At 49.0% G+C, this 26416-nt stretch overlaps 1 protein-coding gene across 2 annotated transcripts in view; it reads left to right on the top strand.

Annotated features, from left to right (window-relative positions):
• The first annotated feature begins 7999 nt into the window (after positions 1–7999).
• MOGAT2 (monoacylglycerol O-acyltransferase 2) overlaps positions 8000–26416 on the top strand; it is a 49747-nt gene continuing 31330 nt past the window's right edge. Inside the window, exons 1-3 of one of the 2 annotated variants that reach the window (XM_073335032.1) lie at positions 8044–8127; positions 19687–19884; positions 19954–20132. In XM_073335032.1, coding sequence (XP_073191133.1) covers positions 19845–19884; positions 19954–20132 — 219 coding nt within the window. In that variant the 5' untranslated portion in view covers positions 8044–8127; positions 19687–19844. Of the gene's footprint in view, positions 8128–19686; positions 19885–19953; positions 20133–26416 lie in introns of both variants that reach the window. The other variant, XM_073335025.1, reaches the window with a different exon arrangement.

Here is a 26416-nt window from a genome sequence, read left to right on the forward strand (position 1 = left end):
AGCTGACCCCTGAGCATGTGGGCAAGATTCACCAGCCAGATACCCAGGAAAGAATTCTCTGTAGTAACTCAGATCCCACCCCATCTAACATCCCATCACAGGCCATTGGGCCTATTTACCATGAATAGTTAAAGATCAATTAATTGCCAAAATCATGTTATCCCATCAAACCATCTCCTCCTCTAAAGAGAAGCATTCTCAACCTAGCAGAGAAGAGGAGAAGGAAAACAAAGAGGAAAGATATTGCAACCAGAACTGTCCTGGGGGCGCAGGAAAGAAATTGGACCGGGCTAAGAGCTGGAATTTCAGTAGGAGTTTCCCTGAGGCTCTTTTGAAAGTCAGTTGGAGTCATAGAATCATAGAATAGAATATCAGGGTTGGAAGGGACCTCAGAAGGTCATCTAGTCCAACCTCCTGCTCAAAGCAGAACCAATCCCCAATTTCTGCCCCAGATCCCTAAATGGCCCCCTCAGGGATTGAACTCACAACCCTGGGTTTAGCAGGCCAATGCTCAAACCACTGAGCTATCCCTCCCCCCAGGAGTCTTTATTTATAGAGCTTTTTCTGACTTTCGTCACCGTGGTATCTTGGAGCTTCAGACATTAGTGGTTTAGCCTCCCACCACCTCTCTGAGGAAATGTATTGCCATCCCTTTTACAGGTAGGGAAATGGAAGCACAGATATTATAAGTGACTTGCCCAAGGTCACATAGGAAACCAGTGTCAAAGCCAGAAACTGAACCCAAATCTTCTGACTCCCAAACAAGTCCATCCTTCCACCTCTGTCTATTAATTTACTGCACATTGGTAAAGATGCTCTGATATTATACTGCACCCATTTCATAGATTCCAAGGCCAGAAGGGACTGTTGTGATCATCTAACCTCCTGTATAGCATAAGCCATAGAACTTCCCCAAAATAATTCCTAGAGCAGAGCTTTTAGAAAAACATCCCATCTTGATTTTAAAATGGTCAGTGATGGAGAATCCACCATGAACCTTGATAAACTGTTCTAATAGTTAATTACTCTCACTGTCAAAAATGTACACCTTATTTCTGGTACGAATGCCTTATTTCCAGTCTATGATAAATAAGCTCTTCCTGATCTCAAATTAACACCCTGCTAGGCTTTGGGTCAGTAACAGTGTGGGGTTTTTTTTCCTCTGTTAATTTTGAGTTCCAATGTGTCAAAAATCTCTAGGATCATGTGCATTGAATTGTTCATCTGCTGTGGTTGATCTTCCCCAGACCATGACCCCTTGTCTCCTCCAAACTGCTGCCGCAGCTGCCAAGCACTTGATGAATACAGCTAGTACTCTGGAAAGCAGAGATGCCTTGTATTCACCAGAAGTGTTTTTTACCAAGTAAAATAATGGTTTTTATCACCCCGTAAGAAACTAATTAGTCCCAGTTTAAGGCATTTTCTATTTAAAAAAGAACTGTTTAATTAATGCACACCACATTACACTTAGCTTTAGTGACACATTCAGAGTGTGGTTACATACGGCTGTTTCAATGAGGTTAAAGGACTCCGTTTCTCTTTCAACCCTATTGCAACAGACTATTTCAATTTTTCCTGCTCCTTTTTGGAGTAACATTAAGGATACTGTGGAATGTGCTGTGCCCCCAACCAGAGAGCATCACTCCAATATCTTTTGCTCCCCGTGTGTTTCCAAGGCCAGAGTTTTGCCTGTGTTTTAAACCTAGTCTGGTTTAAAACAAAACAAAACCCATCCCCCTCAGTTGCGATGGCAGCCTTTTTAGTTCTCTCTAGTCTTTAAAAACAATCTGTTGACTGCTAGAGATGAACGTTTGCACCTAGTTTCTAACGGCGCCCTTGTGTGAGGCAGAAGCGCTGTGGGAGCTGCAGAAGCGGCCGCTTGACAGCATCCTTTCATGAGCTGCAGCAGGCAGAGATTTATACAAGGTGTCTCTGTGCAGGAACTGACAGATCAATGACAGCAGGAAGGTCACCCTTTGAATTCCTTATGACTATCGCTGCTCAGTGCAATTGCTGTGCACCAGTGGAAAGCAATGAAGAGGGGCACAGCTATTTATGGTGAGGAAGGGATGGGGTAGGCTGCCATTCTCCAATAGCTATGCTCAGCAAAGTCTCATTAAAAGAACTTTCGGCGCTCCATAACCCTTTAGAGGTTTTCTCCCCACAGAGAGGCAGCCTCTCCCAGAGAGCAAAGCCCTGAGATAACAGATTTCAAAACACCCCCTTTGCGGGGTTTCTTTCCCCCAGGTGTTCCTGTTGGGCTAAGGCGAGAGGAGCAGGCTGAGCATTCCCTCTGTCTGGGAGGGACCACCACTGGCACCTCCCTCCCTAGCGCCGCCTCTCCCATGTTCTGAGAGAAGGAGGTTGGTTCGTATCCTGTCCGCTTTCTCAGAACTCTTTCTGATTGGCTATGGGAGGGGGAAGCCCCACCCACACTGCAAAACTCCAGTCTAGGACTACAGAAGGAAGGAGCAGCCCAGGGTCTTCTCAGAACACCAACCACCTTCCTCTCACGCAGCGGCTGCCTGCCTGGGTCTTTGCAGCAAAACCCAGGCATGGCCCCAGAGACTCCCCTCTGCAGCCGTAATATGCGAGTACACTTCACTGCAGCAAATGGTCAATGATAATGAAAGGCAAAAAGGTTAAAACTGATCGAGATTTAAAGCCACACAGCATTTTGCTAACCAATGGAACTCATAGCCACAAGATATAATTAAGGTCAAGAGTTTAGCAGGACCCACACAGGAATTAGATCTTTATAGCAATGAGAACATCCATAGCTGTACTGGGTCAAGGGGGAAGGGATACATCAGTAAATGCATGCTTCAGGGCAGGAACTACCTACTCACTGATGAGGGTCAGGAAGCAAACTTCCCTGAGAGATTGGTTATTCCACAATTGTCCACTATGTGTTAAAGAGACTCGGCAATAAACATCCAGAGCATATTTGCATCAGAAATGTGTGTGTGTGCCTATCTTGACAGCTGAGGGACTTCAGCACTGTGCCTCAGGATAGCACAGTTCACCCTATGCTACTCTGCGCAGGGCACCAAGTGCAAGGTGTGTGTCATGGCCTCACCTCCATCCCGCCCACATTCCCCAGCAGCAGGAACGAGACTTCCATAAAGGGGAATGCAGTGACTGCAACTGCAGTTGGGCCCAGCCTTGGGGCATATGGGATGAGGTGAGAAGAAATGTTCCTACCTCTTGTACACAGAGGGAAGGACCAGCCTAGAGCTGACTGAAAGTCGGAATTTCCGTTCTGTGGGAAATTCCAAAATTCTAAAAAAAGATTGCTCCCTTTTTGGAACGAAATGGAAATTTCTCAGTTTCCCACTAAAGGGGAATCCAAACCCCTGCCCACCCCAAACACTTTGTTTCCAAATAATGTTTTGCTTAAAGAAGTTGAGTCTGGGAGCCCAAACTCCAAGGCTCCCCGACTCCACATCACTCTTGGTTTATGGACACGGAGCTAAAGAGCTCTGGAGTTCTGTCTCTGAGGCAGTCCATCCGGCAGGACTTCCCCAGAGCTGCAGTCACTGGAAGCTCTAGGACAGTCCATGTGGTGGGGCAGCCCCATTGCCACAGACCCCAGAAGCCTGAGTACCCTTGTTTCTGAAGCCTGCTTGCGTTTCACTGGAAGTTCATCAAAACCAATGTGCTTCCACAAAACATTTCGGTTTCAACAAATTGTTATTTTCCGCTGAAAGACTTCAGTCAGGATATTCCTGACCTGCTCCAGACCAGGCATATCAGGCAGATGGAGGGCCAGACTGTCTTGATTAGGTGGGGGCAGGGGCAGTCAGGGAGGCTAGCAGAATTTGGCTGCCTTTAGAATTTGATCATCTGCATTAATAGCCTAATTGACAGAGTCAAGCAATTCAAGGAGATCTTTCCCCAGGGCACTGCACACAGTGCAAGGGAGTCATTTAATCGTTGTGACAGCCCTGCACATTCTAACAGGCACCCAACACTTTCCCAGCTTCTCTCCCGCCAAGGCATTTACATACACAGACCCTGGTTTAACTGAGATTTCAACTTGTAAATTCTGAACCTTCAAGCTTTGCAATCTTCTGGTTATCAGAAAGTTGCCAGTGTTAGCAAATGTCTCTCTGCCAGTGTTTATTACTTTATTGTCCTTTTATGATGCAAAGCCTTTATCTTCTAGGCTTTACACCACAACACGGGATTGGCAATGGATTAGTTCATTTTCTTGAGTAATTTCTTAATTATCAGAGCTGGCCATACATTAGTGAGGGAGAGGGAAGGAATCTATTAATGTTTCTCAGTGATTTGGGGGGATAATATTATTCAGACTGCTGCTGGTGATCCACCAAAAAGTTTGTGAACTTCAGTACAGATCTGAAAATTTGTACCTGGAGTTTGTTATCCATTATTCTTCTGGTTAAGGAGGCTCAATCGTCTGGGATCAGAAATATCATGTGGTTTAGATGACAAAGCTACAGAGAAAGGATAATCTAGTGATTAGAGCACACCAGTACTCAGCCCTGCCTGCCACAGACTTCCTGTGAGATTTTGGCAAAGTCACTTAGCCTCTCCGGACCTCCATTCTCCATCTATACAATGAAGACTTAATGATAATTATTTCTATTGCAATAGCATCTAAGGTCCCACAGGGGGATCAGGATCCCATTATAGCAGACAACAAACAAGTCACAGAGACAGCCCCTGCCCCAGAGAGTTCACAAGCTAAGATTTAGACAAGACACGGTGAAGAAACAGGTGGAAGGACAAGTTTGTAGCAGACCTAAGTTAGTCATCAGAATGTTCTCAGCCATCACAAGCCTAAACACTATTTAGCTCTGATAAAAGCACTTTAGATTTAGATACTTTAAGACCAGAAAGGTCCGTTCTGATCATCTAGTCTTGTCTAATACAGGAAATCTATAGCCTGTATCTAGCTCAAAAACTTGTGGTTGTACTAGTAGAAAGTCATACAGTGTTGATATAAAAACTCCACGCAATGGAGAATTTATCACCCCCTATTAGCAAGCTGGTTAGAGACCCTCCTTTAGAAATTTTCATCTTGTTTCACATTCAACTCCCAGCAACTGGATCTTGTGACACTTTGGTCTGCTGGGTGAAAGAGCCATCTAGCACCAGATATTCTCTTTAATAAGATAAGCAGATTGAGCTCCTCCGAGCTCACTAATTTTTCAGTATCCATTTTTATCCAGAGATTTCCAAAGCATCTCCCATAGAAAGTGTACTTTTAACGCCTGATAAAGAGGAAACCGAGGCACAGTGAAACTAAACTTGCCCACAGTCACACAATTGGTGAGTGGCGGAGCAGGGAACTGAACTGAGGTCTTCAACTCCCAGGGTGGTGTCCTTGTTGCCGCCTTTGAAAGCAGTACATAAATCAGAACAAGAGTTGTCTAGTTTCCCAGTTGTCAAATCTATTTTTCCTCCTTACAGTAGAAGGTAGAAGTTTACTGTACGCTTCAAGGTTGTTAGAAGAAATGAATCCCTTCTGGTAAGTGTTGAGTTCACCACCTCACTTATCTCAATCATATGCCACATGCGCCATTTATAATTCAAGCAAATATCATGGAGATCATGATCCAAGTAAACTGTGCAATCAGAGAACCTCTTGCTGCCCACCTCTGACCACACACCTTGCTCTTAGACCTGATGGCAGAATCTTCTCTTTTCTCTCTCTCTCTCTCTCACTACAAATTTAATCATTAAAATCAATCAGCTGAAAACCCCAGGCTTTTGTCACCACAAAAGCAGACAATTCAAGTGAGCTCTATCTTGGGGCTATTCTGGAAACTGAAGCTAATGGAGAGTGCAGCGAGTCATCTACTGATGGGACGTTATACCAGGACCACAGCTGGTGCGCCACACGTAGCTGAACACAATTTATTGGGGAAGAGTCAATGTGGCTTTTGTAAAGGGAAATCATGCCTCACCAATCTGTTAGAATTCTTTGAGGGGTCAACAAACATGTGGACAAGGGCAATCCAGTGGATATAGTGTACTTAGATTTTCAGAAAGCTTTTGACAAGGTCCCTCAACAAAGGCTCTTAAGCAAAGTAAGAAGTCATGCGATAAGAAGGAAGGTCCTCTCATGGATCAGTGTGTGGTTAAAAGACAGGAAACAAAGGGTAGGATTAAATAGTCGGTTTTCAGAATGGAGAGAGGTAAATAGTATTGTTCCCTAAGAATCTGGACTGGAACCAGTCCAATTCAACATGTTCATAAATGATCTGGAAAAAGGGAATAAATAGTGAGTTGGCAAAGGTTGCAGTTGATACAAAATTCCTTAAGATAGTTAAGTCTGATGCAAACTGAGAAGGGTTGCAAAGGGATCCCACAAAATTGGGAGACTGGGCACCAAAATGGCAGATGAAATTCAATGTAGATAAATGCAAAGTAATGCACACTGGAAAACATAATCCCAACTATACCTACAAAATGATGGGGTTTAAATTAGCTGTTACCACTCAAGAAAGAGATCTTGCAGTCATTGTGGATAGTTCTCTGAAAACATCCACTCAATGTACAGCAGCAATCAAAACAGCTAACAGAATGTTAGGAACCATTAGGAAAGGGATGGATAAGACAGAAAATATCATAATGAATTTATATAAATCCATGGTACGCCCACATTATCAATATTCGTGGAGTTCTCAGACTCAGAGACTTTAAGGTCAGAAGGGACCATTGTGATCGTCTAGGCTGACCTGCACATTGCAGGGCATAGAACCTCCCCCACCCACTCCTGTAATAGACCCACAACCTCTGGCTGAGTTACTGAAATCCGCAAATCATGATTTAAAGACTTCAAGTTACAGAGGAATCCACCATTTACCCTAGTTTAAACCTGCATGTGGCCCGTGCCCCATTCTGCAGAGGAAGGCAAAAAAAACCCAGGGTCTCTGCCAATCTGACCCTGGGGAACATTCCTTCCTGACCCCAAATATGGTGATCAGTTAGACTCAGAGCATGTGGGCAAGACCCAGGACCCAGATACCTGGGAAAGAATTCTTTGTAGTAACTCAGAGCCCTCCCCATCTAGTGTCCCAGCACCAACCGTTGGGGATTTTTGCTACTGGCAGTCTTTTGTAGTTCCGCTAACCTGCTTACCAATCTCCCCCTCCAGCTGCAGTAGCCATGAAAGATCCAGTCCCTTATCTACAAGGTAAACCTTTTAAAATCAGATTCATCACCCCCAAAGCAACAGAGCTTCTCGCCTCTGCCCAGCAGACACCAACACCCTCAGCTGTTGTGTCTTCCTCATTTTGTAATATTGTCTCCCTGCATTTGCCTTGCTCTAAAAGAAGAAATAGCTGGATTTCCAGCTTCCAAAGCTGCACTGCTGAGGGAGAATTTTGCATGGGTCCTTCAGCTACATACAGTCTGCAAATACAAGAGCCCTTGACAATGTGAACAATGGACCTGCCTGTGCTTGTCCCTTCTATAATAAGAGAAAAGAAAACCAAAAACAATTCTAATTTACAGTTGTCATGGAGCGTTGTATGGGGAGAAAGAAAAGTGTCTCTCCGTGGCCATGTCTCAATTGTGTGCATGTGTGTGTGTGTGAATGCTCCAGAGACCAAGTCCCTTCCTAGAAGCAGATGCACAGCTGAGTACTTCAAGCAGCTGGAGGAAAGAAACAAGAAACTCCTTCCCCCTCCCGCCCTCCCCCGGAAATAGGGACACACATGAATAAAAGGTCAGATCAGGGTCCTAAAGAGAGCCTATTTCAAGGATGGTGAGTAGGAGGTAAGATTGTGAAACCCTAAGTGACTGTCTGGTTTTTGTTTGTTTATTTGTTGAGGGCTTTGATTTACAGTCCCTGTCTACTCCCAGAGAACATTCTTCTACTCACGCTTCCTGAAATGGGCTGGGCTTGCTGATCACAAGATTACCAACCTCTGTACTTACTGTATGTTGCACAACTTGCTGTACTGTAAAACGGTGTAAATACATGCAAAAGACTTTGCTCTCTGCTTTTCCCACTTGAAGAAAGTCCTGTGCCTTTTGAATCACACACTTGGTCCAAGATGAAGGTTGAATTTGCTCCTCTCTCTATTCCTTTAAAGAGAAGGCTTCAGACTGCTTCAGTAGTTCAGTGGGTCTTCAGTTTCCTGGGACTAGGTAAGATTTATTTTAATGTCTCTCTAGAGAAAAGTGCTATCCCAGCACCTTACAGAGGAAGAAAGAGCCTGTGACCCACATTACAGATGAGGAAACTGAGGCACAGAAATTAACCTCTCACATCAATACAATGGCAGAGCTGGGAACAGAGCCCAAGCCCACCAACGCCTATCAGGTAGCCACTGCACGATGCTGCCTCCTTACAGCGCGAGCAGCAATACATTTGTGCACAGGGAAGCTGCGGACGCCCCCACATCTCTCCCTTACCAGAATCTAAACATTCTGTAGGTTAGGAAAGCAGGATAGTACATCTCAGAATATGTTTAATAATAACGAAGAGGAGTGGAAAGTTAAGTCCTTTCTTTGGACACAAATGACGTTGCTCTTAATTTCGATACTGTGCCCAGATACGGGTGTGTTAGGAAAAGTCTGTCCTGCAGCCTGTAAATTGCATTTGCCGCTGCACTCTGCCTTGTTTCTGTTATCACCACCCAAACAGCATAGTCCCAGGATCTACTGAGCGCTCCCTTTCTGTGGCTTTGCCTTATTTAGGGATTTCTTTAAAAAAAACCCTGCAAGCTAAGAACAGAGACTTGGTGTAGTCTGCATCTCTGAGCCACTCTGCCCAGCCCCACTCCCACTTCTTATTCAGAGCTGGCCTCTAAATTAGTTATCCTTTCACCTCCTTAGGCTTGCCTTTTTGCTTGTCTAATTACACACGTGCTCGGTGTTACTCATAAAAATGCAACCCTGATGATCACAATGCCTGGATTCAAGTTAGTCATAGGAGCGTCTACAAAAATGCATTATGGCCGAAGGATGTAGAAGCTGGTCTGCCTGCACTGAGCAGCAGAGTTCTTTGTTTAGATAAACAAAACAAAAAAAAAAGGCAGTTTCCGAGGAAACCCAGCTTGGGCAAGGAACTCATTCAAAAGTTCAGAAGCTCAGAAAACCTATTATCATGCAGCTAACAGATTAAATTAAATAATAATGAAAATGAGAGGGAGAGACTTGCTGTTCTATTAAGGCAGTATTGTTCAATGGACAGAACGTGGGTGTGGGAGTCAGGAGATGTGGGGCCAGATTCTCAGCTGGTGTAAGGTCTGTTGCTTTATAGCAGTTCAAGATCTGGCCTCTAGGTTCAGCCACAAGAATAGGAATAAACTGGACCACTGTCCCACTGGCCAAGCCATTTAACCTCTCTATATCTCAGTGACTACGGGAAGTGGCTAACTTATTGTGGCAGATGCAATGTAACTGTGCCCTGGATACAAAGAGGCACAGCAGAGGTTCTTTGGGCAGAGAACTGGGGTCTTGCAGGGAATCCAGACCTGCAAGGAAAGCAAAGGCTGAGGTTTCGTTTTGTTGTTAACCCTCTGGCATGGCTACGTTTGGACTCAATGCTGTGTGATCCATAGCATCGGCCCCTTTATATTGTACCAGGCGCACCAACAGCCCCTAAAGCCACCCTAACTGGACAATTAATCCTTCCCCTTTCCCTTGCATCTCTGAGGAATGCTTAGGTGGTGCAGAGCTGACCAGGCCAGCCCTACACCATCCCAGCATGTGTGGCGTTTCAATGCATGTCAGAGCACGGCTGGGCAATCGCTCTATTGCCTTGCACCTGCTCTAATTTGCCAAGTGCTGGTTTAATGTCTATTGTAGCCTGGGGGATCCCAGGAATGCAAGGGAGGTGTACAGTTCCCTTTCCCCCTCCAGGTTCTGCACAGAATACAGCTCCACTGGACCCAGTATGTCTAGGTTCTGTTCAGGAAAGTCCCTCTCCCCCATTTATAAAATGATGGGCAACCTTCCTCCAACTGAGCTAAATAGCTCAATGATTGTAAAGCACTTGAAGTTCCCTCTGTAAGACGTGGTATATTTGAGGGTTTTAACAGCACATTGGTAGCCAAGTTGCACTTTAAGTACAAGTGGAGTTCTCTAATCAGTGACAGGAACAAGTTTTGCTCTTATTTCACGCTGATGTAAATCAAGAGCGACCCTGCTGAAATCAATAGAGTTATGGTGGTTTAGACCCGACAAGTGAACAGAATGAGCTCCCTTGACTTCCAAGGGGTTACTTCTGGATCACACGGTTGTAAGGATCGACCTGGTCAAAACTCAGAGTTTCAATTCTGAGAGAAATGCTGAAGTTTGTTATTGTTCCAAACTGAAATTTCTGGGGGGCAAGAGGGCGGGGAATCAAATAGTTGAAAAAGAAGTTGGTTTGGGGCTCAAACAAAAATGTTTTCTTTAGATTGTCACTTCATAGCTCATATTCTATATATAAATGTACATGCACATACACGCACACAAGCATCCCATACAAAAACCAAGGTGTTCCAAAAAAGTGTCAGAAGGGAACCGTTCAACATGGCTGAAATGCCGACAGTTTCACTCCCTCCCATTCCCCCCAAACAGAACGTTGTTGACATCAGAACTTTCCGCAGGAACACATCAGTTTTGACAAGCCAGCATTTTCTGATGGAAAAATATTCAGCCAGAAATTTTTTGATGAGTTCTATACAAGGACATTACCCTGTAAGGTGCTGTGTGCCTTACAGGGTACCACCCAAACTCACAAGATCAGGCTCTAAATGAGCAGAGTTTGGTCCCTGGCTGCTAATCTCTGGCCTAGAAAGGTTCAAGGTTCGGCCCTGAGATAAGGACTCTCCAAGGTACAGTCAATCTGTGCCAGGCATTTGCACAGACCTTTAGCTGGAGAGCCAGAAATCAGCCATTCAGCTTTACCTCCTCTGGTAGCTGTTGCTATGGTTATGCAAATGAACCAATGCAAGGAGAATGGGGCAGCTGGGAAGTAAGAGGAACCATTCTTTCTCAAGAGGGGTGCTGGATAGCTCAGCACATGAATGGCACAGCCAGATCCCAGGGGCTGGGCCAGCTCTGGGGGTAGAGTCTGCTGCAGTTTCTTTTTCAACAGGCAGACATGATCTGCATCTCCACGAGGCCGAGGTTGGGTCCTGGAAAAAGAGAAAGAGAGGCACGTGAGAGAGAGAGAGAGAGAGTGTGTGTGATGAACATTGAGGTCCTGCTTGCTTCAGAAGCAGAAAAAGCTTGGGAGGCACAAAGCTTGTGGGGGGAGCGTGTGAAAAAACAGTTTGCACCTCTCCCATCGGACGCTTACAGCCTCAAGGGCTGCCCTAGCATGTGCCTCATCTGCCTGGAGTTTTGCAGGGCTCCAGAATCAGCAGAACCCAGCTCCATTCTCATTTACCCCTCTGCCCCTTTCAGCCTGCCTCTGCTCCAGTGCCATGGCAATGGCGGTTCTGCGCCTGGACACAGGGGCATCTGCATCATGTGGATCCCCCCAATGCGTCCTGGCACTTATTCTATGACGCAAAACTTGGGGGAAGTGGTAAATGATGAAGAGGACAGGGCACTGATGCAGAGCGATCTGCATCGCTTGGTAAACTGCCACAAGCAAAAGACATTCATTTTAATACAGCTAAATGTGAGTGGATACAAAGACTGTAGGCCATACTTACACAATAGGGGACTCTATCCGGGAAGCAGTGACTCTGAAAAAGTTTTGGGGGCCCTGGTGGATAATCAGCTGAACATGAGCCCCTCATGATGCTGTAACCAAAAGAGCTAATGTGATCCTGGGATCCAGAAACAGGGGAACCTTGAGTAGGTATAGAGAGGCACTGTATTTGGCACTGGTGTGACTGCTGTTGGAACACTGTGTCAATTCTGGTGCCCACAATTCAAGAAGGATGTTGAAAAATTGGAGAGGGTGTAGAGAAGAATCACGAGATGCTTAAAGACTTAGAAAATGTGCCTTATAGTGATGGATCTACTTAAGCCTATGTATTTTGTTTAACAAAGAGAAGGTTAGGAGGTTACTTGAGTACACCCTATAAGTACCAACCAGGAGAACAAATATTTCATAATGGGCTTTTCAATCTGGCACCTTATAAATGCTTATGATAATTAGTGTGTGATGTGCTATCTGGTGTGTTGGTGCATCACCCCCTACTGGATGGGATTAGAGCTACTAAATGTTGTCTTAGGCCCTATGCTGCTGAGAGACCTTCCTTTAGTTCACGCAGTAGTGCCAGAGAGTCAGCCCCAGTGGACACCGATGTCACTTTCAGAATCTGAAGAGCCTCCATTCATAAGCCACCGTTCTTCCAAGTTAAAGACTAAATGGACAGATACTAAAATTTCAGGATCCGTTGGCATCTGGGCAGCTAGTTTTGCTGGGACATGAGCCCTCCTTTGACATAGACATAAGAGTCTCTCACCTTTGTTGCTTTCACTCCTCGAATAGGTTATTTAAAGCCATAAAAAGCCATTGTTGATGTTTCAAGAGGTTCAAAAGGAACCAGCTGAATTCTGAGGGAATCCACTACAAAGAATAACCACTAGGCAGCAGGAGCCCCAGCCCTAAAGACCATAATCATGTCTCCTACATGGCAGAGCAGAGCAGTAACCACTAAGATAACACACTCAGCAGTGAGACCCAGGAGGACAGCATCCTAGACAGCACCAGGGAAATTACACCTAGGAATCCAATACAGCAGTGTTACACAGTAACCACTAGGCATCAGGGCTGAGGCCAGAACACTTATAACTTGGCAGCCTAATGTCTAACGACAGGATCTTAGATTCTAGGGCAGGAATGAAAGCCCTGGCCTCTTGAATTCTGCACAACAGTAAATGCCAAGGGCTAGATTGTGTCTAACCCTAACCTGGTCCCACAGGCAAGGGAAGAATATGGATCCCTTTTGCGTGGTCACCTAAATGCTCAGGGGGGCAGAGTGGGCAGAGTCATGGCTCCATGATGTGTACACACACAAGCAAAAAATAGAGCCCCAGGAGGAATTATGCCTCTGTGCTCCCCGCTTCCCCATCTGGGGCAGTGCCCTGTTATGGGCAGCATGATCTAACCCAAAAGAGTTACAGGCACTGCAGCCTGGGCACCTTTAAGGGCTAGGCTCTAGACTCGGACAGAACTGCTGTATGGGAAACGCGAGTTCACTGCGGCATGTTTTACAAGCACATGCACTAGTAAGCTAGGGTGGAGTCTGGTGGGGTACGGCACCTATTCTGCCCAAATAATCTATTAACAAAAAAGACAACCACCTGAGTCTAAATAACAGGCATTAATCATCATGAGACATAACTGCAAGAATAAATCTAACTTTACTGACCAGCAACTACTTCTGGCCAGGAAGACCACTGCCTCCTTGTAATATGTACTTTGGGCTGTACGCAATAAGATAAAAAGGTAATTAGATATTATGCAATTTTGCAGCCAGCTTGTTTGCATGGCTCAGAAGTGTATTAAGAGCATGGCCAATTTAATGTCGATATGGGGCTTTTGTACATCATCTTGTCCCCCAGCGCCTAATTTAGCTTTGGGTGCTGTTTTCACAACGTGTTATAAGCAGTCCATGCACATGAGTTGTGAAAGGTCATTTGTAATATTTAATTTCAACATGATTGTCAGGTTGAAAGGTCCTGGCTCATTCTACCCTGGATTATTACATGAGATTCCCATTGAATTCTGTGGAGCATCTGTAGCTCTGCAATGGTCTGGTCTATTTATTTTTTTGTGTACTGCATTTCTGTGTGCCTAGGCATCTTGTCTGCTGGAGGCCACTGTATTCAGTTTAGATGGATACACTCCAGCCTGCAGCATCTGCTCTAGGAAATTGCATAGTCCTATTTCAGCTCTATGCAGAGTTAGATAACATGGGGCTGCTAAAATGCTTATGCTAGGTCTACACTAGAGCTTATTTAATTGGTAGCACCTGTGCTTACAACTGCAGAGCTGTTTGTCAGTGTCTACAAGGCTTTGCAGTCATTTTGCCTGAAGATACGACTGCATTTTGTGCACGCAAAAAAAGAGAACCGCAGAGCAGTGCAGACGTCTCCTGGTTAAGAAAAACCAAACAAGAACGAGCTACAGTGATGTCAAGAGAGCACTGTATGTGTCTCCTCTAGCAAGATGCATCTGAAATGAACTCAAGATGGCAATTACTGCCAGCCAACTGCTATAAGGGTGAAGATCTAGTATTCAGGGCATAAGATCCATCCACATACACCACAATTTCAGTGGAAGCCTGTTACACAGTACACAGGAGCCTGCAGCAGCATAAACTTTGAAGAAGTTCTTATGTTATCAATCACACCCTTACTGGGTCCTTACCTATGTGCCTGGGCCCAGTGACTGGTCGCATGACTAGATATGCACAGGACCACAATTTGGATTTTCTGGCAGAACTTTATATATGCTGATGATAGCACGTTATTTTTATTGTCTGTTGACTTCTTGAGCTTTGCTCTGAAGCTCAACAGCTCGGTAGTTTGTCCTCCTGCAGGAGAGCAGGAAAAGCGAGTGTTGTGTTTGGGCTGCACAGTGTAGAACAATGTTGGTTGTTTTTTTTAAAAAAAAATCCTAGAAAGGTTTTACACATTGACTCCCCCTCCCAGTCACACCCAAATTCCACTCTCACACAACCCTCCTTCCCCACCCCTGCCCCAGATACAGTCATGTAGGGGATCGAAGGTAGCAAGCAACCTGTGGGCTACAACCGGTACTCCAGCCTATGACCCAGAATAGCCACTGTACTCTCTGTAGCAGCTGTGGGCGGGGTAAGGCCACTTGATCAGCACAAGTGGATTCAGAGGCCCTGCCCACCCAACAGCCCCCTCCATGCTGGCCCAGTGGAAGCCATCATAAGGGGTGACTGCCCATGAAATAGGGCCATTGGCACCTGCCCACTTCTGGGAGGGCAATGCAGGGGATTAAGTGGTGCAGAAGGTCTTGGGCCAATCTAGTTTTGCGGAAGCAAAATAAAGACTAAATTTTGGGCCTAGCCCATCTGATAATGGTGGTAGATTACTTAGGGTCAGCGTCCAATAGCTACAGAGCATTACTTGTGACAGTAATTGTCAGCATTGCCAACCTCAAGAGATCAAAAGACATGAGACTGGCATCAAATTGTGGGGTTTGTGTGTATGTCTTTTGACTTTTTAACTCCCCCGCTATTCCTCTGCCGGTGCGTGCGTGATAATTGCAGGTTGAAAAAAAAAATCAACCTTTAATGCACACAAAAGTGCCACCTCTCCCTGGCTGCTTGGATGGAGACTCTGCTTAGTCTTGTCTCACCCCTAAAATCCCTTTCCTCTTCCTGTCTGACTTGCCCCCCTCCTGGTGTATTTCCTTTGGTCAGAGAAGGGCTGGATGGTCAATCGGTTTAGAACCACTGACCTAAATTAATGCATTATTATTCACAGATAAATGTGTTACTTTTTAGGGCTGATGAGCTAGACATTAATTTAAAGTTCTTTTAACATGAGTATCATTCATGGAGTATCACAGCAAAGACAATATGGGACTGGCTTAGCCTTTTACACTTCCCAGGCCGCCCCACCCCATCCCCCGACTCTTTTGCCCAAGACCCTCCCCCCGACCCCAGCCTTCACCCTGCCTCCCCGAGTCCAGAACCCCCGTCCCTGACTCCCCCTGAACACCCCCCCGCTCCAGCCTGCCACCCCCTGCTCCCTCCCCCACGGGTATGCTGTCACATATTCTGTACCAGATACAGACTAGCTACAGAGCTTGCTTATACGCACCAGATGTGTTCCTCAAAAGATCCCTTAATGCGCAGCCAGGTAAGGCTGTTGGCTGAGGTGAGCTTAAATAAGGTATTTTACACTCAGCACCACCTAGTGGGTGAAAAGTATAACACAGTTTAGGGTTTCATTACAACTGTCCTCCCTTCTTGTCCTCTGGAACCCCCCCTTCCACTCCCCTCACCCTCTCCTCACTCCCCCTCCTCTCGAACCCCCCTTCCACTCCCCTCACCCTCTCCTCACTCCCCCTCCTCTCGAACCCCCCTTCCACTCCCCTCACCCTCTCCTCACTCCCCCTCCTCTCGAACCCCCCTTCCACTCCCCTCACCCTCTCCTCACTCCCCCTCCTCTCGAACCCCCCTTCCACTCCCCTCACCCTCTCCTCACTCCCCCTCCTCTCGAACCCCCCTTCCACTCCCCTCACCCTCTCCTCACTCCCCCTCCTCTCGAACCCCCCTTCCACTCCCCTCACCCTCTCCTCACTCCCCCTCCTCTCGAACCCCCCTTCCACTCCCCTCACCCTCTCCTCACTCCCCCTCCTCTCGAACCCCCCTTCCACTCCCCTCACCCTCTCCTCACTCCCCCTCCTCTCGAACCCCCCTTCCACTCCCCTCACCCTCTCCTCACTCCCCCTCCTCTCGAACCCCCCTTCCACTCCCCTCACCCTCTCCTCACTCCCCCTCCTCTCGAACCCCCCTTCCACTCCCCTCACCCTCACCCTCTCCTCACTCCCCCTCCTCTCGAACCCCGCTTCCACTCCCCTCACCCTCTCCTCACTCCCCCTCCTCTCGAACCCCCCTTCCACTCCCCTCACCCTCTCCTCACTCCCCCTCCTCTCGAACCCCCCTTCCACTCCCCTCACCCTCTCCTCACTCCCCCTCCTCTCGAACCCCCCTTCCACTCCCCTCACCCTCTCCTCACTCCCCCTCCTCTCGAACCCTCCTTCCACTCCCCTCACCCTCTCCTCACTCCCCCTCCTCTCGAACCCCCCTTCCACTCCCCTCACCCTCTCCTCACTCCCCCTCCTCTCGAACCCCCCTTCCACTCCCCTCACCCTCTCCTCACTCCCCCTCCTCTCGAACCCCCGCTTCCACTCCCCTCACCCTCTCCTCACTCCCCCTCCTCTCGAACCCCCCCTTCCACTCCCCTCACCCTCTCCTCACTCCCCCTCCTCTCGAAACCCCCTTCCACTCCCCTCACCCTCTCCTCACTCCCCCTCCTCTCGAACCCCCTCTTCCACTCCCTTCACCCACTCCTCACTCCCCCTCCTCTCGAAACCACATCCACTCCCCTCACCATCTCCTCACTCCCCCTCCTCTCAAACCCCCGCTTCCACTCCCCTCACCCTCTCCTCACTCCCCCTCCTCTCGAACCCCCCTTCCACTCCCCTCACCCTCTCCTCACTCCCCCTCCTCTCGAACCCCCCTTCCACTCCCCTCACCCACTCCTCACTCCCCCTCCTCTCGAACCCCCTCTTCCACTCCCTTCACCCACTCCTCACTCCCCCTCCTCTCGAAACCACATCCACTCCCCTCACCCTCTCCTCACTCCCCCTCCTCTCAAACCCCCGCTTCCACTCCCCTCACCCTCTCCTCACTCCCCCTCCTCTCGAACCCCCCTTCCACTCCCCTCACCCTCTCCTCACTCCCCCTCCTCTCGAACCCCCCTTCCACTCCCCTCACCCTCTCCTCACTCCCCCTCCTCTCGAACCCCCCTTCCACTCCCCTCACCCTCTCCTCACTCCCCCTCCTCTCGAACCCCCCTTCCACTCCCCTCACCCTCTCCTCACTCCCCCTCCTCTCGAACCCCCCTTCCACTCCCCTCACCCTCTCCTCACTCCCCCTCCTCTCGAACCCCCCCTTCCACTCCCCTCACCCTCTCCTCACTCCCCCTCCTCTCGAACCCCCGCTTCCACTCCCCTCACCCTCTCCTCACTCCCCCTCCTCTCGAACCCCCGCTTCCACTCCCCTCACCCTCTCCTCACTCCCCCTCCTCTCGAACCCCCCTTCCACTCCCCTCACCCTCTCCTCACTCCCCCTCCTCTCGAACCCCCCTTCCACTCCCCTCACCCACTCCTCACTCCCCCTCCTCTCGAACCCCCCTTCCACTCCCCTCACCCTCTCCTCACTCCCCCTCCTCTCGAAGCCCCGCTTCCACTCCCCTCACCCTCTCCTCACTCCCCCTCCTCTCGAACCCCCCTTCCACTCCCCTCACCCTCTCCTCACTCCCCCTCCTCTCGAACCCTCCTTCCACTCCCCTCACCCACTCCTCTCTCCCCCTCCTCTTGAACCCCTCCATCCACTCCCCTCCCCACCACTCCCTCTCCCTCCTCTCGAACCCCCCTTCTACTCCCCTCACCCTCTCCTCACTCCCCCTCCTCTCGAACCCCCGCTTTCACTCCCCTCACCCTCTCCTCACTCCCCCTCCTCTCGAACCCCCCTTCCACTCCCCTCACCCACTCCTCACTCCCCCTCCTCTCGAACCCCCCTTCCACTCCCCTCACCCTCTCCTCACTCCCCCTCCTCTCGAAGCCCCTCTTCCACTCCCCTCACCCACTCCTCACTCCCCCTCCTCTCGAACCCCCCTTCCACTCCCCTCACCCTCTCCTCACTCCCCCTCCTCTCGAACCCCCGCTTCCACTCCCCTCACCCTCTCCTCACTCCCCCTCCTCTCGAACCCCCCTTCCACTCCCCTCACCCTCTCCTCACTCCCCCTCCTCTTGAACCCCTCCATCCACTCCCCTCCCCACCACTCCCTCTCCCTCCTCTCGAACCCCCCTTCCACTCCCCTCACCTCCCTCCCCCCTCGAATCCCCCCTTCCACTCCCTTCACCACCCCTCCCTCTCCCTCCTCTCGAACCCCCCCATCCACTCCCCTTGCCCACTCCTCCTCTGAGCCCCCCTTCCACTCCCCGTGTCTCCCTCCCCCTCCTTTGGAGCCCACCCTTCCACTCCCCTTCCCACTCCTCTCAACCCCCCTTCCCACTCACCTCAGCACCCCTCCTCTCAAACCCCCCTTCCACTCCCCTCACCTCCCTCCCCCCTCGAACCCCCCCTTCCACTCCCTTCACCACCCTCCCTCTCCCTCCTCTCTAACCCCCCTTCCCACTCCCCTCACCACCCTCCCTCTCCAACCCCCCTTCCCAGTCCCCTCACCACCACCACTTCCACTCCCCTCCCCCCTCCTCTCAAACTCCCCCTTCCACTCCCCTTGCCGCCCCTCCCTCCCAGTCCTCTGCAACCCCCCTTCCACTCCCCTCCCTCCTGCCCCCAGTATGCCCCTGCACCCCTTAAATCTGCCTCCTGATCCCCCTCACTCTCTCTATGCACCTTTCAGAGCATCTCCCCTGATCCTCACAGTCCCTGTGTCCCGCCCACCCCCCAGATGGTTGGCAGCCATGTGGCCTGTGGGCCTGGTTTCATGTTCAGTGTCATGAGGGAGGTGGCAGTCAGCTTTATTAAGGGCAGCCCCCTTCCACATGCAGACAGACTGTAGGGGAGTGGCAGCTGTTAGGGACACATGGAATATTCAAAGGCTATTATATCAACTTCATAAATGTACGTATATCTGTGGGCTAGGGGTTGTATTCTAGCTCCATGGGGGAGCTGTAAGAGATTCCTGCATGAACTAAAAGTCACTTGGGGGACAGAGAAATTAATACAAATCCTTAGTCTGGAAACCAGGCTGGAGAACCCTCCCTGCCTGGGGGAAATTGCATAGACTGGTTTGACCTGGTTGGCGAAGCCTAGCAAGCAACGACTGAGAAGTGAGGACATTGAAACCTGCCAGGGGCTCCATGTGGCAGATGGGTATTGTCTAGTGAGCATGCAGACAGGCGGTTTTTTGTTTTTAAGGTATGTTCTTTCTGTAATGCTTTTGATCTGAATAAGTAGTATCTTGCCTTACAAATGCTAGCAAGTCACTGGTGAACTCTGTCATTGGCCCTACCAGAATTGCAGGTGCTGCCATAAAGTCAGGCCTTCTAATGGGATCACAGTGGATAGCAGCTAAATCCCTAGTCTACAGGGAAGGAATCCCAGAACTCTGCCCTGCAAAATGTGATGGGTAGAGGCCGGAGATCTGACTGAGGTGTCCTCAAGAAGGCAACAATGGCAGTCAGAGGCGCCTTGGAAGCCATGATATTTCTGAGTAAGTTCTTTCACCTCTTGACCCCAGCCGAGCCTGGTTTGCCCATTGATTGCCCTGTTTTTATCTCAGCACAGTGCTGCATAGTTCTCTTCATCGGCCTCTTCTTCACTCGTTTGTGGCTGGTCAGCGTCCTGTATGCAACATGGTGGCTTCTGGACTGGGACAAGCCAAGCAAAGGTGGGCGACGAATTCACTGCATCAGGAACAGCGTCATCTGGAGATACATGAGGGACTATTTCCCCGCCACTGTAAGTGCAACCAAAGGTAGGGTCTAATCCAGTTCCCACTGAAGTTTATGGGAAGGAACTCCCATTTTGTTCCATGGGCATTAGATCAGGCTCTTACAGCCCTGAAGAGGGGCCAAGGGATCCTAGCACTGGACCTAATAAGTCAGCACTAGATTTTACTGCTTTGTCTTTCACCGCCTGGAGGGAAGGGTGGGCTAGAGATTAGGGCAGAGGGTAGGAGACCTGGTGCTTGACCTTGTAATAGTTGTTTAGCCAGCATTTTCAGACCCACAGACCAAAATAAATCTGGCTTTAGATGCCTACCTCTTCAGTTTCACTACACCTTGGGAGGTAGGGAAATAGTCTCCCCATTTTCCATCCATGTGTGTTTAGATTCTTGTCCTGCACCCTCTGTGGTATCTGAGCACTTTTAAGGAAGCTGAAGAACCAGGGACACTAAGTGAAGTTACACAGCCAGTCAGGAGCTGAGATTGGACTTAAACTCAAGAGTTCCCGGCTCCTAGGTCCTGTTCTTAGAGCAATTTACAGACAAGTAGCTGGCTGGAAATTAACTGGCTTGAAGTCGAGACTGTAGCCCCCAGCTGCAGGGCCGGGTGTACATTTTAAATCCTAACTGGCGCTTTGTTTTACTGTTGGCTATACAGCACCCTGAGTGCACATGACACAAGGCGCATGTGCAGAACCCATGAGAGGGCTGGCTTCAAAGTGCTTGCAGTTTCCAGGCATAAGCTGTGCAGTACAAAGCCATAGGCGCTGACTCTGTGGGTGATCCGGGGCTGGAGCACCCATGGGGAAAAATTAGTGGGTGCTCTGCACCCACCGGCAGCTCCCTGCCCCACCCCAGCTCACCTCCACCTCCCCCCGAGTGTGCCGCCGAGTCCTGCTTCTCCCTGCTCCCTCCCAGCGCTTGTGCTGCGAAACAGCTGTTTCACGCAGCAAGCGCTGGGAGGGAGGGGGGAAGAGGAGGAGGAATGTGGCGCGCTCGGGGAAGAGGCAGGGCCGAGACGGGGATTTGGGGAGGGATCCAATAGGGGCAGGGAGGGGGCGGAGTCAGGGCTGGGCCAGGGGCTGGGCCAGGGGAGGGGTGAGCACCCACTGGTGCCAAGGAAAGTTGGCGCCTGTGTACAAAGCAACGTATTATGGAGAGTCAGGGATCCTGCCATGGAGTGAGACCAAACTAGGCTGGAGTCTGAGAATCTTTAGGTCAGGTCACAAGACCTGCCTCTTCAAGAGCTGCTTGGGTGCGGGGGAGAAGCTGACAAAACCCCCCAATCAATGCTCTTAAGAACCAAAGCCAGAGCCTCCAGAAGTCCACTACTACAGGCCTCGCCATGCCAGCCTGTTAGCCTGGGAGGCAGACAGATACTACTGCTAAGTACAATAGAGAAGATTGACCCGGTGAGGATCCTACAGGCAGAACACTTCAAACAGGTGGGCTGTCAGGAGCTCAGAGAGGGAGGGCCATGGGGCAAACGTTAACCAGGAAGGCGTTTTCCATAGATTCCAAAGCCAAAAGGGACCAGTGTGATCATCGAATCGGATCTCCTGGCCAAAGGACTTCCCTGAATTAGAATCTACCTTTTAGAAAGACATCCAATATTGAATTTTAAAAAACGTTGCCAGTGACGGAGAATCCGCCACAACCCTTGGCAAGCTGTTCCAGTGGTTAACGACCTTCACTGTTCAAAAACTGCCCCTTATTTCTAGTCGGAGGTTGTCTAGCATCAGCTTCCAGCCACTGGTTCTCGTTACACCATTGTCTGCTAGACTGAAGAGCCCTCTACCGCCAAGTTTTTGTTCCCCCTTTAGGTACTTACAGGCTGATCAAGTCACCCCTTAACCTTCTCTTTGATAAATGAATCACTATAAAGATACGGTTTGCAATCCTTTAATCGTTCTTGTGGCCCTTCTCTGAACCCTCTCCCATTTATCAACATCCTTCTTGAACTGTGGACACCAGAACTGGACACAGGATTCCCAGTGCCCTTATGACCTCCCTAACTTGCGATTCCCCTGGTTATATATCCAAGGATTGCATTGGCCTGTTGGCCACAGAGTCACACTGGGAGCTCATGTTCAGCTGGTTAGATACCTAGCATTTTGTGGTTGTTGTGAATAGGGTGGCATGAAAGGCAGCACAGAGTTGGGAGTGGATGAAGGGGGCGCAGGGAGAGAAGAGTCAGCAGAGAAGGGACAAAGGGACCAGCAGAGAAGTCTTCAGGACAGGGATATAGAGAAGGTACAGAATGGGTGTAGTGGGGCTGCCATCCTTCTAAGGCTTCATGGGGGAAGTGAAACTTGATCTCCAGTGTCTTTGAATGAAAGATACCCTGAGTTATTAAAAGAACTGGGGATACCCTTGGGCAACAATGGTGGAAGTGTGTTCTGCTATACATGAGCCTGTCATACATGGACGTTGGCTACTGGCATTCAGATACCACACCCCTCTGACAGCAATGGTGAGCAGCCCTGCTTTGGGTCTACAAGGAATATTGCTCTGCAAGAGCATGTATTTAGTGCACTTCTTAAGTGCCAAGGACATGCACACCGCTGCTGCTGCTTCCTGTGAGGGAAGTGAAAGGGAAGTGCAGCGCTGCAAGTAATAAGAATAAATCGGTGCAGAGATTAGGGGTGGGCAGAAGACAACCCAGAGTCTCTGTTTGGCCAGAACTCACTGATGGGTTTTGATTTGGAGCCAGTGGGGGAAAAAGATGGATGCTTGTGTAACACCTGCTTCATTTGGGACGTCTGCTTTTAAATAATCCGTGCAGTCCTGGAGTTACAAGATGCAGCCTGTGGCCATCCTCATCTTTTAGGCCTCAACTCAGCAAAGCACTTTAGCACAGGGTTTAGAGCACAGTCCATACTTTCCCGAGTCAGTGCATCCTTAAGGAGGTGCAGCCCATGGAGACGACAGATCCCAGCCAGTACCGCTCATTTTCCTCCGAGCAGCCTTAGAATGAGTCTGCAGGCAGCTGATGGCAAATACGTGCAGGTGTTTGGGGTTCGGGGGCCTTGCTATTCCTACAGCAACAGAATACAGCCGGCTATCCTACCAAGCTGCCCCTCGTCCAGACTTGCACGTGAGTGCCAGAGAGGCACTTTATGGGTTTGTAGGCACATTTGGTTTTTTTCAGTGTTTTTAAAATATTCCAGAATGCAGGACACCATCTGGCATTCCAGCATTTTCCAGGGAATGAAGTCCCCCAATTCCCCCCTCCCCCTACTCCACCAACCCTTATTTTAATGGTTGCTTCCTTCCAGATGCCCCACTGTTGCTCGGCTAGGTGCCGGCACTTGTCATTCGTGTACATTAGTTAATTAAGCCAGCCAGCTTTGCAGAGTGTTATTTGCACATGTGTCAGGGTTGAGTAATATTTTGTAGGCAAGTGAAATCTCATTTGTTTTTTCATTATCATCATCATGACAGCAACAAGGGAGGGGGATGGGTTGCCTGGGCTGCTTCAAAAAAGTGACAATTTTACAAGGCTGTATGAAGCCTTCAGAGCACAATGCGATAGGAAATCTGCAGTTCTTGCTTATCTGTGAAATGGGGATAATGAAGTACAGCGGGACTAACCTGTAGTCATCAGCGAGCCAGAAGTAGATCCAAAAATAAGTTCTTCAAGTCTCAATTTACAGTCCCCTGCTCTAACTACTGGACACTTTCCTGTGAGCTTGTATCATTTTTCCCAACAATTCTTTAACAGACCAACCTCCACTCCTCGTTAAGTCCTATCAACACGACTAAAGTGGTAAGAGAATTACTTATTATTTGCACTTCAGTAATATCTAGGGGCCCTAGCCAGGGATCAGGGCCCCATTGTGCTAGGCCTGGTATAAACAAGAATAAAAAGACAATCTCTGCTTTGGAGAGCAGCCAGTCTCCTTGAGCCCCATTCCAGCAGAGCCGCATCTGGCTCTAAACACTAGACCAAAGAGTTTTTAAGAGTCCCCATTGCAAAGGGCTACTGGATCTCCCCTGCATGCTGCTGGACTACAGCAGCCATACTAATTTTTAAGACATAACATTTTAAGCTTTTCTGAAATTGCTCTCCTGATGCCCATTGTACTTTACATTTCTCCTGGGTGCAGTGATCAAAACTAACAATGCCTTTGAATCTGAGTGCCCAGTGGCACTGTAGACGTTAGGGATCCCTCTGTGATAAGGAAGGAGCAGAGGCTGCAAGAGAGATATTTATGCTGTGGACAAGGAACAGTCACTGCTGCAGAGCTCTGGACTGGGAAGGATTAATATTGTCAACAATAATACTTGAGCACGGCTACATAAATGCTGTTGTTAAAATGCTGTACAGACAGTAGCTGATTGAATCTCACAAGACCCCCATGTAATAGGCAATTATCCATCACCAAGTGGGGAAACTGAGGCACTGAGGAGCTGAGTCACTTTACAGTCACATAAGGAGTCAGTATCAGAGTTTGATTTGGAATGCAAGAATTCCCAGTAAAGGGCCATGAAATATTTGCATCACTTCTGGGCTCAAGGTCCAATGCCTTCCACAAACAGGGACAGAAGGGAGACTTGTGTCACTGAAGTCAGAGTCATACCAAGGGCAAGTCTGGGTCAGCACATTCACAAAGCTACTAGATTTGCAAGTCCCCTTCCTCCCTCCTGGCAAGCCACCCGCCCTCACCAAGGGCCCACTGAAATCAACAAGAGTCTTTCCATTGATTTCAGCAGGCATTTGGTCCGGCCCCCAAGAGCTCCAAGTTCTCTCCCACCATCTAAGAGCAAGTCCCTGGAACAGGGTGGCGTGCCTCTTTACAGGCCAGAGGCCAGCCCTTCCTACCACACCCAGGCTGGGGTGTGGTGTTTAATGAATAGAACCAGCTGGGTATGGTGGAACTGCTTCTCTCTAGGGTGACCATCTGTCCCATTTTTAAAGGGACAGTTCCATTATTTGGGACTTTTTCTTATATTGGCGCCTATTACCCCCAACCCTCTGTCCTGTTTTTTCACAGTTGCTATCTGGTAACCCTACCTATGAAGAACAGCAGGGAGCTGCAGAGAGGGGGATTATCAGGGAGGAACAAGCAGTGTCACTGGCTGCTGGGAGCCAGCAGGCAAGACTAAGTTTTCAGGGAAGAGGCTCCAGGCAGGGAAGGTGTGGGAGACCCCCCCCAGCAGGAAGACAGGGAGCAGGGACTTGAGAACTTTTATTCTGAATGGTTTGTCAGGTTAATAAATCTACCCATGGGGAGGGGTGTTGCTGAAGCTAAGTGAGTGTGTGATGTTTTAAAGGGGCTATGAAGAGGGGAAACTGAGGCAGAGCTTGCAGTGCTACCCCCGGCCATGAGGGGGCACTCAGGAAGTAGCCAGCCTGTTCAGTCTCCAAATCTTCCTTTCCCGCCCCTACCTTTAGATGGCCCTGAGAGGTCCCTGGTCCGGTTGTGGGGGGAGGGATTGGCTGGTGATCCCTGTGGGAGGAAGAGGAAAATATCCTGTGGAGTTCAACAAACAGAAAAGCTTAACTCCTGTTGAATATACAGGTTCATAAATTATAAAGCCAGAAGGGACCACAGGGATCATCTGCTCTGCCCACCTGTCTAACACAGGTCTGAGAACTTCCCTAGGAAAAGCATCCAGAACAGATCTTTTAGAACCACATCCAATCTTGATTTAAAAATTGTCACTGGTAGAGATTCCACACCAGCCCTTGGCCGCCTGTTCCGATGGTCAGTCACATTCACTGCTAAAAACACTGCAGCTTCTTTCTAGTCCGCCCCTGTCCAGCCGCTGGACCGTGTTATGCCTTTCTCTGCTGATGGAAGAATCCTGTATTATCAAATTTCCATTCCCTACACATAGATATGTACAGACTGCTCAAGTCACCCTTTACCCTTCGCTTTGCTGAGCTCATACAGTGAGCTCCTTAAGTCCAAGGCACGTTTTCCAACCCTGTCATCGTTTTCACGCTCCTTCTCTGAGCCCTCTCCAATTTTGAAACATCCGTCATGAACTACAGACACCAGAATGGAGCACGGCATTCCAGTAGCGGGTCTCATCAGTGCCAACACAGAAGTAATATAACCTCCCTATTCCTACATGAGATTCCCTATGTATACTGCCAAGGATCACATTAGCCCTTTTGGCCACAGCATCGCACTGGGAGCTCATGTTCACCTTATCATCTACCATTACCCCTTTCTCTCCTCCCTCTTCCCTCCCCAAATCTTTTTTTCGGAGTTATTGCTTCTAGGAAGGAGGCCACCATCCTGTAAGTATGGTTAGTGTACATACGGCCCAGAGTTTAACAGGGATT

This window comes from Lepidochelys kempii, chromosome 1 (genome assembly GCF_965140265.1).
Source record: "Lepidochelys kempii isolate rLepKem1 chromosome 1, rLepKem1.hap2, whole genome shotgun sequence".
Taxonomy (NCBI): domain Eukaryota; kingdom Metazoa; phylum Chordata; order Testudines; family Cheloniidae; genus Lepidochelys; species Lepidochelys kempii.